Source organism: Blennius ocellaris (genome assembly GCF_963422515.1).
Source record: "Blennius ocellaris genome assembly, chromosome: 1".
Lineage (NCBI taxonomy): Eukaryota > Metazoa > Chordata > Actinopteri > Blenniiformes > Blenniidae > Blennius > Blennius ocellaris.
The window spans coordinates 17,416,169-17,427,770 of NC_137650.1; the positions used below are offsets into that span (position 1 = coordinate 17,416,169).

Sequence of the window (11,602 nt, forward strand, 5' to 3'; positions counted from 1 at the left end):
GATCTCTTCCAATAATCATCCTCAATATCAGTTATTCCCAATCTTCTTCTTGAAAGACCCACATTTTTACCATTAATCCTCTGGTGCAGGTTGATTTAATGTCATTTGATGTTTGTGAGAATGTATATGCATAATACATTTTTTTTTCTTGTAACTTTCGTTAGATCAAGTATGAGTTTGTTTTTATATTTCTTCTAGATTCCAATTGTACACATTTGTTTTTAGGAGCATTCTTTCAAATCTACTGTAATCCAAGGTTTCCCTTAAGAAGAGTTAATGTTGGACTTTTGATGTGATTTTTTTTTCCTGATCATCTCCTAGTATTCCAAAGTGCAGAGGAGTAAAAGGGATGTTGTCAAATGGTGAGGCTGAAGATGAAGAAGTGTTTACAGACTAAAGTTGTTCAAATAAGTCTGTTGTGGATACCAGATCACCTTTGAGCAGGTTCATGTTGGAAATCTCAGTGATGCATATAATCTATGTTCCTTGTTAATGATTTGTAAAGTTAAGCACAATGTGTCATTAAACATATTTATATCCGAGTCGGATTCTCTATCAATACATCAGAATGTCATGCTTTTCCTATCGACTATAGGTTCTATAAATGCTGATTCAACAAGCGTCATGTCAAAATCAGCAGAAAAAGCCTTTCTAGAAATGTAGATTTGTGTAATGTTGACGTGTAATAGCTCTGACATTTCAGTGTCTCATCTGTTTTGAGTTCACCGGGGGGGGGAAAGCGGTATATAAAACCAATGCATTCAGTGTCTCAGAAAGTAAAAATATCACAGAAGTTTTGACCACATGATGACAGCTCACTGCTCTGTCCTTTTTAATGATCTAACCTGCCAGCAGATCACAAATGCGCACTCCTGTATCAATGGAAACACCCATCACATTCTCGTCAGTATTTAAAGTATTACTTTTAAGTCGTGACGGCCAAATTAGGCCTCATGAAACACTGTCTTTATTATTTGAGTCCACTGGGTGGCACTGTTGGTTCAAAGATCGAAGCTGAAGCGCTGCCAGTGCGGTGTGCTTTCATACATTTGTTGAACAAACAGCCCCATCTAGTGGCTTCAGAAAATGAAGACAGTGGTTTATGGAGCCTCATTTGGCAACCACTATTTACAAGACTGCAAAAAAACCTAACGAGGGAATTTTTCGTTTCATTTAAAGAAATAAGCAGAATTCTTGACAATCTCTTCCTAAAGTGGATGAGCATAAAATGATGTGCTTGTTGGGCGGAGCGACTGAGACCCTGAATAATCAAGAATATCAGTGGCTGCCCAAACCTGCCCACCATGGATGCTGCTTGACTCAAAAGGCCCAACCAAGCATTGGATGCATGGAAACGAGCATACTTTTGAGAAGCCTGACATCCTTTTTTGATTGGTCTTCTGTGATATTTTTACTTTCTGAGACACTGAATTTTCAATATCTGTAAACCATAATCATCAAAATTACAAGAAATAAAAGCTTGGAACTTTTCAGTCTGTGTGTAATGAACCTATATAAAATAACGGTATCACTTTGTGAAATGACTGATGGATTTTTTTGAGATGTACTTGTGTATATACATATATATATATATATATATATATATATATATATATATATATATACAGTACACACACACACACACGCACGCACGCACGCACACACACACACACACACACACACACACACACACACACACACACACACACACACACACACACACACACACACACACACACACAACTGTGGAGCTCAAGGCTGGCTGTGGCTGACATGTTTTTCACATGCTCTGTTAATGAAAATGCGAGAACACAAATCTGTCCCTCGCATTTATTTAATAGCCAAAAGTAAGTTGCTATAACATGATTCATTACAATTTATGAGGTGACTTTGTTACATGGTGGGATAACTGTTCTGGTGATACCAAATTATTGTTACGATTACGCAAAGTCTTCAAAAAAAAAAAAAAAAAAAGTAAAATTAAACAAGTTGAAGTAATGCAGCCACATGTATGTGTGTGCATATTCAGATTTTTCCCAGATAGTTTCCGGGGACAAGTCCAGTCAGTCCATTCCTCTCCACCGTCCACCAGTCGTCTTCACCTCGTTCCAGGACTCGGACCACACTTCCTCTGCTCACAGACAGTTCATCCACTTCCTTACCAAGCAATATAGCCATGGGAAATGTTAGTTACGTAGGTCTGGTCACATCTTCATGAATTATCACAATTCACAGTAACTGTGTTTGACAAAGGTCTTAAGTTCAACATGAGTAAGGTATGAAAAGAGTCACCTGTGCATTGTACTGATAAAGCACCATATAGTAGTCTTCCTCAGTAGGAGCTGTGGCCACTGCTTCTTCTTGCTGGAAGCATGGTAAGGGTGCATATCCTCCGTCTGAATCCTGAACTGAAGCCACAAATGATTTCAAATGTACAAAATGTGTTTGGATTTTTGGAAAACATCACAAAATACACGTGCATGTGCAAAATCATCTCTGCAATGAAAATACTTCTGTCCTGTGATCCCATCTATTCCCCATGCTTCATTATAAACTGTGATTCGGTCACAATTCTGAAACCACCAGCATCTTCCCTTCTCCCTTCATCCAACTCCACATCAGAATTGGCCTGACAGACAGCTTTTGTTACCAGCAGACTTGAGCCACAAGTAACTGAGTGAAATCTCATAATGAACTAGGTTTCTCAACTACGGTTTGGATGATAACATGGAAGAAGTTAATAATACTGTCTTGTCTTCTGCTCTTCCGAATTATGACATAACGGCTCAACAAAATGATTGGCGAAGGTCAGAAATCTCTGCTCTTGTTTTTAGGTATTGTAGTTTACTGTTGTAATGCAAAAAATACATTGACATTTATTCATTATAAGTCAGCCCCTCTCATGATCATTTGAGCAAAATTATTACCTTATGTCATGAAAATTATTGGCAGAGCGTTGTACTGAATCACGTGATATTGTACTTAATGTAGGGAGCAGTGGGCGTCCATTCAAATAAAACTCATCATTTATATTAATAAAAAAGTAGAAAAAGAGGCAATAACATCTCAGAGAAGACTGATATTGTTGCACTTACATTCACCGGTGGATGTCAGTGTGGCTCGTGGGGCTTGAGGACTGTCAGTGTTGATGTTGACAGGTCTTTCCAGCAGGGAGTCAGAGTAACTGTGCAATCCAGAGTAAGTCAGAACATACAATGCTATACCTGCTGTACCTGAATTCTGTGTGTAAATATAAATACATGGAGGCACTCTGTATGCATTCCAGCCGTCTATGTGCGTGTGTAATACAGCCCTGTTTATTCTCACGTGAGAAATAGTTATTCTAAATGTCGGCTGCAAATATACTTGTGCTAAAGAATGTGCTCCTCACACTAAAACATTAAAGTCGTGAACAAATCACAAACATCAGCTGCTTTAATCAGAAAGTTCAAGTTAATATTGTCACCTAGTCAAAGACCATGTGTTTAACCTCAAACATGTCACACATTCACAGCTTTGTTTCAGTTCACTCCCATTGCTACCTTCTTGTTGGGTCTCCTCTTAATTCAAATTGAGCTGGACCATTGCTGTCTCTGAGTGTCCCGGGTTGGCTGTAGTTTTCAAAAATGATGGGCTCTGCGAAAACGAAAGAGAAACTGCTCAGTCAAAAAGTCCCTGTAAAATGTTTTAACTCATTTGTAAAGTGAAAGCATAAAATTTGTTGCACATTTTTTCTTCTTGAAAGTACATTTTTCTCACTTCTCTATTCCACACTGCAGTTTCCAGTGAAGGAAAATTACAACAAATATCTTGTCAAACTTGCATCTAACTGATGTTGACCTTTTGTGAAGGGAAGTAGCATGACAATTCAGTGTACTGTATAGCAATAAAATAATTACCAAATTTACCAAGGTAAATAGAATAGAATTGAACTTTATTTATATAGCACCTTTGAAGGTGCTTTACAGCACTTAAAACACGGGGGGAAAGACAAGATCATTAAAAAATATATAGATACAAGGAAACATAGTTATACAAAAAAATTTAATTGAGCAGTTACAGGTCAAAGGCCTGTCAGAATAAAAATGTTTTAACTGCTTCATAAAAACATACCTAAAGCAAGAAAATAATGTTAGGAAGTGCAAAAAAAAAGAAAAAATACAGTAGGGGAAGTCCATGCAAAAATAAATCTAAGAGGCTGCAATAGTGACCATGATGGTGATTTCAGGAGGCCAGTCTAATGGAGATTACGCTCAAGGCAGCAAGGAGATTGTGTTAAGGTCTACAATGTACAGAATAATCCTAATTATTGATAGTTTGATCTCCCATCTTGGTCTATAAACACGTGAAAGTGTCCTCGGACAAGACTGAACACCTTGAATAGAAGCTGTTTCCTGTAGTGTGTATGAGCACACAGTGGTGTAAAGTGCTTTGAGACTGAGGCTGTGAAATATTTGCCAGAGAATTGAAATGACCATCCTCATGCTCAAGGAATCCCAATTTTATTTGGAAGCGACAAAAGCAAAGTTAAATGTAAAAAGAAGACATTAGTATGGACTAAATCTCTATGTAAAGGTGAGAGCTTTACCTGGAGGCTTTGTTCCTGTACTCTTCTTTTCTATGAAGCAGTTGTTGTCTGTGGTGACGTCACAGTGCTCCAGGACCTTCCTCACCTCCTCGTAAGACTTCAGAGTTCAGAAAAAGGAGAGGATTACACTGGAAATACATTTGTGTTTTGTGAACTGTGAAAACGACTTTCTTCAGTTACAACGAGGAGGGGGGGAGAGAGAGAGAGAGAGAGAGAGAGAGAGAGAGAGAGAGAGAGAGAGAGAGAGAGAGAGAGAGAGAGAGAGAGAGAGAGAGAGAGAGAGAGAGAGAGAGAGAGAGAGAGAGAGAGAGAGAGGCGGAAGTGGAGCGAACGAGATAGACGGGAGGCTGCAGGCCAGGTAAGACGTGAGTTGTCCTCCTGCACGATCATACCACACAACAAGATAGAACTGTCAGGGAAGAAACGCGTACATACGTTGCCATTAAAGCAGAATTACTTTCAGAATGATTTTTGATTGAAAAATATTATCATCGAAGCAGTAAGACACAAGCATTTCTCACTCTGTTAATGTGACAAAGTTAAGTATTATGGATATATATTTTTTATTTTATATTGACAGGTGACAGTAACAGTATGAGACTTATTGCTTCAGAGCGTCCACTTAATGATGTATAGTTGGTGACTGTCCAGACCAGTTTTTAGCACGATCGTTTTCCTTTTTTTTTGGTGTTGAATATCAATACAGTTTGTTGTGATTGCTGAAGTAAAGAGGAGGGATCCTGACCTCGTCATCTTTGACACACTGCATGGAGAGGTGATTGCAGTGATCCCAGAGAGCACACCTGAGCATGTTGATACGATCTCCCTCTAGCTGTTGGAATACCTGAGATAAACATTAGGAAACAAACAAGCTAAAAAAAACAAACATTTATTTTTTGTGAATGACATCTATTTTTAATGTGCCGCCTTCAAATCAATACACGATGATGTTATGAGTAACTTTCTTCTTTCATGACCACTCGACTGCAACAACATGCACTGTGTGATTTACAAGGTCCTTCAACAGAGCAATGTTTTGCCTCCATGTTTCTATGTGGTGGCAGTTCTATTTTTAACCAACCCTAACTATGATGATGAAGTGTACTTCCTTGACTGGTCAGAGTGAATGAGGCTTCACGCCGTTCGACAGGTTGTGGTGTGAGGTTTCGTTTATTTTTCTCGGTTGTGAACATATCGCAGAGAGCAGATTACAGGAAAGACGTCTGCAGTACCTCACAGGTGCTCCTGTGTGTCTCTTCCCAGTCCTGGCGAAGTGATTCGAGCTGAACAATGTTGTTGAAATACAGCTTTTCTGTGAGGGGAATAGCAGTATTTGTATAGAGAATGTGCACCTTTTTATTTAAAAGCTAATGCGTCATTCGGGAATTGGCATGACTACAGGTTGCATGCAGGGTAAAAATAGAAACGGTTAGAGATGAGATGCTATTGGGGTCATACCTGCTTCATTGGCTGCCTGCCTGCAGTGTTTGATCCGCAGACGTGCCTGTACAAACAAATACGATGCATGAGGCGACACACGAACGAGTAATGTGACAAAGTGTATGAACGTGAGACGGACGCGAGTGTATTTTGGCTCATTTGCTCAATGGTCTGAAAATTGAATTTCCTTTAAAGGAGATCAAATATGTCACATCCTTTTGTACATACTTCAGTTTCACTATGCTTGCTGTAGCACAGTTTCAGAAAGTCCCATTATTAGTAGTGGCCTCGAGATAAAGGAAGCATGTTGATGAACAGAAGTTCACTTGTTAAAATCTCACTGCCAGCAGGTCACCCTGAACCACGTCACCATGATGGCTCAGCTTAAATGATCCTGGTTCAAATGTATGTTGAATATTTCATTCATCCGGTGAAGCCCCTTTTGCGCAATGTCAAGAGCCTCAACTTCGCACGTTATGGAGGAGGGTGGGGTTTGAAAAACATGGTGGCAATTTGAACTGTTTCCACACGGATTAATGCCGTTACCTTCTCAGATGTTTTACATGAAAAGTTAGTTTTCTCAGCCCCATGTTCTGCTTCATCAGCCTCCCTGCCTCTCAGATCGTAGTTCTTCTTTGACTGCAAGAAAGAGACCAAAGGATGAGCTGCATATTTCCACAAACGACTGAAACAAAACCTATTCTAGTCAAGGCTGCACCAAACAAAACGAAAATATTCACTGGTGTACATTTTATAAATTGTATACTCTGACTGCAATCCACTAAATAAAGTGGTATAGATAATGGATACAATTTTGGGTTTCACCGACTTCCATGGTCTTCTTGAAGAAGGAAACTTTTCTTCTTTGAACCTTCTCCATGATGCTTTCAAACTAGAACCAGAGGCAGAGCAATGAAAACATATTATAATCAATGTCGATTATATAAAGAGTGTTTGACCTGAACCTTCCTGTTTTAAGTTCTTAAAAGTTTAAAGTCAAAAATGCCATTCTCAGTTTCATGAAGCCAAGACGTCACTTGGGTCTAATGTGTTTTATAAATTCATAGCTTCTGTTTGTAATATTCTGGTATGATTACTCCTATAGTTAAAGAATCCTTTTAAGGCTAAACCAAAATTCCTCTCACAAACTTGTATTTGTCTTTCATACGTTGGTTGTTAAGTAACATAAATTGCCCAGTACCTTCTTCCTCTGTTCTTTTTGACGTTCTCTGAATGTCTCAATCTTTTTCACCTCCTCTTTCAATATATCAGACAATTGGATGTGAAAGTTCCCGACGTTCTCGATTCCTGCAAGCGGAAAAAAATCCAAACAGCAACGTGACTTCTTTCAATCAAACACAACAGTGGGCGGATTTATGTTTTAGGAATAACTTACGAGTTTTTAGCTGTTCAAAAGATGCTTTCAGCGTGCTGTGGAAATAATGCACACATGTCAGAGATCAATTAGTAATAATACTGCACATTTTGTCCTTTTTATTTATTTTTTTAAAGTTTTCCTGGTAAAAAATATAAATGAGTAATTTACCATTGTCTTCGTTATCTAATAGGTACTAAGACAACAATCAGATTCATAACACGCCAAACAAACTTTACAAGTTGTATTTTTCACTGTAAAAAAAAACAATACAGTTAATCTGGCAGTATTTGTTGTTTTATTGTTGTTTTTTTTATCACCAGACATGGTGGTATTATCTGTGGCCAGTTTCCTGTTCAGTCTCAGGCGAACGAGGCTGTTACTGTGGTTGACACACACTCTTGTACATTCATTGTCTTTAAAAAAAAAAAATTTTTTTATCCCTCTGGCTCACAAACATGTGGTTCCCCAAAAAAGAAAGAACTGAGTCAAATGAGCCTGACTGACTGCCCGTTCATATTTCATGCTCATCAGCATTACAACTCTAAAAACTCATCCGCGTTTCCTACACATCGGAGTTCATCGTGCACACGTGCAGTCTGTGCACATAGCTCTCGGGAACTCAGACATTTTGAATAGAATGAGATGTTTTTTCACCAGATCTCGGCATTCCCTCCGGCTTTGCGAGCAATCGTCACCAGTTCCTTCCCATATTTCTCCTCTGCTGATGCCCTGAGCAGAATAAACAGACAGATGCATCATCACTCTGCAGGCCACAAGCTCAACTCTTTGGACTCTCTGACCCAGTTTCCTTTTGTCAGCTTTGTCAGATTTTATGGTTCACTTCAGGTTGATCTTTGTTTCCTATCCTGAATTGCAAGTGGACGACACTTGATGACAGCGAGTATTTGTGTGATCAAACCGAGGCCCTGTGTTTGCAGGAAAAGATGCTGAATATGTGAAATGTGCTTTTCTAAGCATTTTCTGTGACTGACCGTTTCTAAAACTTGCCGAGTTTGCTAATCTCTAATATCCAACCTCATCTTCAAAAGCTCCTCCATGTCTTTGCACATCTGCCGTCCATCTCGTAACCTTTGGATCACAGCCTCATATCCAGCATGGCAAGTGAAATCGGACCCCTGTGTTAAAAAAAAAGAAGAAGAAGAAAATCCTAAAAGAAATTCAGTAACGGGCATCATTACCCAACATCTGTTGCAACATGTTCTTGAGTCAGTCTTTGGCTCTTGGCTTTTTTAAAATGCAGAACTAACACTCGGACTTGACTAAAATAGTGGCGTGACATGGCAGCATAGTCGGTTCTTGGTAAAACTTATTGTAGATCAGGCTTCAAAGTCGCAGTTCAACCCTTTTAGATCTGTACAGCACAACCCTGTGGACTTTGTTACTATTTACAACGCAGAAATAATGAATGAATTTCAATCGATGGTACAGCTTCACATTGATTTCCAAAGTATAAGGGCATGGACATTTGGTAAACTGTCATTATCTATGGTTAACACCTTTGACATCAATGTGAAATAAAAATGGGCTGGATTTCATCAACAGATGTCAATTAGAAGCATAAAATGTACCGTATGTGACATTGAGGGCAGTTCATTACAGTTTAAATGTCAATTTTTTTTGGTACCCAGTTAACATTTGCTTAACAGTGTGTATTTGTTGGTAATTTATTTGGCATTGTGAGTTCAACACATGAATATGTGAACGTTCAGTCATGAACACGGACAGCTTCAGCAGAGCATGAAACCAGAAAAAAAAAAAAAACTTGACTCACCCAGAAAGCATCTTTAAACATCAGAGGGGTCATCTTGTCTCTTCTGTCCTTGAACTCGTCACAGTTCTTCAGCACAAACTTCACTCGTGAACAGTTCTTCTCCACATTCAAGTGTTGTCCTCGCTGAGTATCATGCAGCCTTGTGTACGTTGTTGTTGGTAAAGTGCATTTAAGAACTGGAGGGGTAGAAATGTCCGTGAGTCATTTTGAATGAGGAAGAGTTTGTGTCCCATGATGTCACGGACCACAGGCAGCTCAGCCCACATGTGAAACACAACCTCTGTTGCTATCATTTGGAGGAAGAAGGTTGCATGATTTGAACATTTAAGTACCTCATGTATAGGTGTCTGCTCAGATAATGCTCCAACTTGGGCCCTCTATCCTCATGTAGGTAATGCTTTGTAGTGTTTTATGTCGTTAAACTATTGCTTTGCAGTATACAGCTCATAGTTCAGCCAGGATTCAGGCACACATGCTGAGAAATTGGGTTATCACCCAGTTTTCAGAGTATTGTGCACTGTGTACTGTAAAGTTCACTTATATTTGATCAAAGAGTACATTTTTCTAAAGTTACGGTACCTCCAACAGGTTAGATGATGAGTTGAAAGGAAGCACTACTATAGAGCAATTTAAAAAAAATGTTATAGGAGGGTCATTTTAATGACACGCAGGTGAGGAAGGGTTAAGTTGAGAGGGCGTGTTGTATATTTATTTTTGGTCAACTCATAATTCTGATTTCTTATATAGGCACTGGGTGGCACTGGGGATTAGGTGAGAGGGTGAAGTCTTTTTGCTAACAAATACCTGTATTGTGAGAAAGGGGTATGGTTTTCTTCCTGCTTCTTTTCAAGCCTTGGTTTTTTTTTTTTTTGTTTGTTTTGTTTTGTTTTTTTACTCACTGTTTTTATGTTTGAAATAAATAAACAAATTCAATTCAATTTATTCCAGAATGTCATACGTCTATATTTATTAAACAATACATGCCTCTTGCTGTAAATTTGTCTCCATTGTTACTATTTTCTTATTCAGTTCTATTTACATTTTTTCACATAAACTTAAAAGTTAATAGCATGACGAGTTTTAAAATAATAAGACCATAGAAGGTAGTGTGAGATCTAAATACAAGTGCATCTCATTAAATTCGAATACATTGGAAAAGTTCATATTGCCCATAATTTTAGTCAACCAATAAATAAAAAGCTGAAATATAAAGTTTCTGGTAAATAATACAATAATATTAATAGGTCTTAAAAGGTTTAGATTCCAGAGGTCACAATTCTGACTCTTATTTAATTTTTTTCATGTGACAAATATAACTAGATGTAAGTGAACTATATAGTTAAGTTAGATCCAGTTTTGATTGAGAACCATGGGTTCTTGTAAATCCTTGAAAAGGGTGGGGAATAAGAAGTTGCCGCTGACAACGTCATGGCAAAATGCCAATAGCTTTACACTATTTTTAGATTTATGTCAATCGAAAATGTCCTCAATGCTGTATTTTTAAATGATATTCGCTAATGAAATTAAATATAGTTGTTGGTAAATTCTACATGGCTTTACAGGTTTTTAACACCAACTACCAGATCCCTCACCTCATTTATGTGAAGGTTTTCACTGTTCAGGATCCTGTGAGTCGTATGTTTGACAAGTACACAGTTTCTTGCAGGAGTTTAATGTGCAAAATGCAAACCGACAGTTGAATCAGTATGTCAGAAATGTACCATTTTTATTATTAGAACCATTAAAACGCATCCACTTTTTTCTTTTTCTTTCATCAGTTGTACATTCTAGATATGAACACAAGGGGGAGACACACGCTCTTCAAGGACCATAATCCATCATTGTATTGCTGGGTGTGACTCTGGGGTCAAAGCCACCTACTGCTCAGACTCAACAGTTCCTAAACCTCTGTGGGGGGGGGGGGTCGAAGATAAATTCCCTAATCTCTCAGTCCAGTTGAGATGAATACAAACCTGTGCCTCAGGCATCTGTCAGGGACACCGCAGAGACACGTGAATGAGCACATAGAAGCTTACTATTGATTTTCAAAGTGAGCAGGACACGCGGCGGCGTCTCTCACCAGCCCGCTCAATGAGATGTGTGAAAATCTTTGATTCCCCCACAAAGCCAGGGATCATTCTGTCACACACCTAACGACATGCTAAAGGGATAGTACAAATCAATACAGCCAACTGAGAATAATTCAGTCTGCTTCACTTTACGATTGTATTTGGCTTTCTATCTATGCACATTTTGAAATCATTGCTCTATTTTTGAAAGCGATGTCCCAGATGAACAAAGATTTTTTTATTATTCATTTTTTATTGACTGATCAGGCAACATTTATAATATATTTAGGAGCTCTGTCAGAACATTTTGAACTACGCTTGCTGTGCCCAAATCA

The 11,602-nt window shown here is 38.5% G+C and overlaps 1 protein-coding gene across 1 annotated transcript; it reads right to left on the reverse strand.

Annotated features, from left to right (window-relative positions):
- Positions 1-1,878: 1,878 nt before the first annotated feature.
- Positions 1,879-9,242, reverse strand: LOC308129712 (proline-serine-threonine phosphatase-interacting protein 1-like). The gene is made up of 15 exons (XM_080495744.1): positions 9,199-9,242; positions 8,442-8,542; positions 8,061-8,135; positions 7,425-7,459; positions 7,230-7,336; positions 6,858-6,920; positions 6,575-6,667; positions 6,047-6,092; positions 5,821-5,900; positions 5,334-5,432; positions 4,589-4,685; positions 3,543-3,636; positions 3,096-3,184; positions 2,293-2,408; positions 1,879-2,157 (listed from the first exon to the last, which is right to left on the reverse strand). Exons 1-15 carry the CDS (start codon positions 9,229-9,231, stop codon positions 2,026-2,028), a joined length of 1,260 nt encoding a protein of 419 aa, XP_080351870.1. The 5' UTR covers positions 9,232-9,242; the 3' UTR covers positions 1,879-2,025.
- Positions 9,243-11,602: the final 2,360 nt, after the last annotated feature.

What these genes read in the sequence shown, in the direction of transcription:
- LOC308129712 (XM_080495744.1), bottom strand. Translation starts at nt 9,231, where the DNA reads ATGACCCCTCTGATGTTTAAAGATGCTTTCTGG. An exon ending in GAGGAGCTTTTGAAGATGAG is followed by an intron (nt 8,136 to 8,441) that starts GTTGGATATTAG and finishes TATTCTGCTCAG; the next exon opens with GGCATCAGCAGAGGAGAAAT. An exon ending in AGAGGAGACCCAACAAGAAG is followed by an intron (nt 3,185 to 3,542) that starts GTAGCAATGGGA and finishes TGGATTGCACAG; the next exon opens with TTACTCTGACTCCCTGCTGG.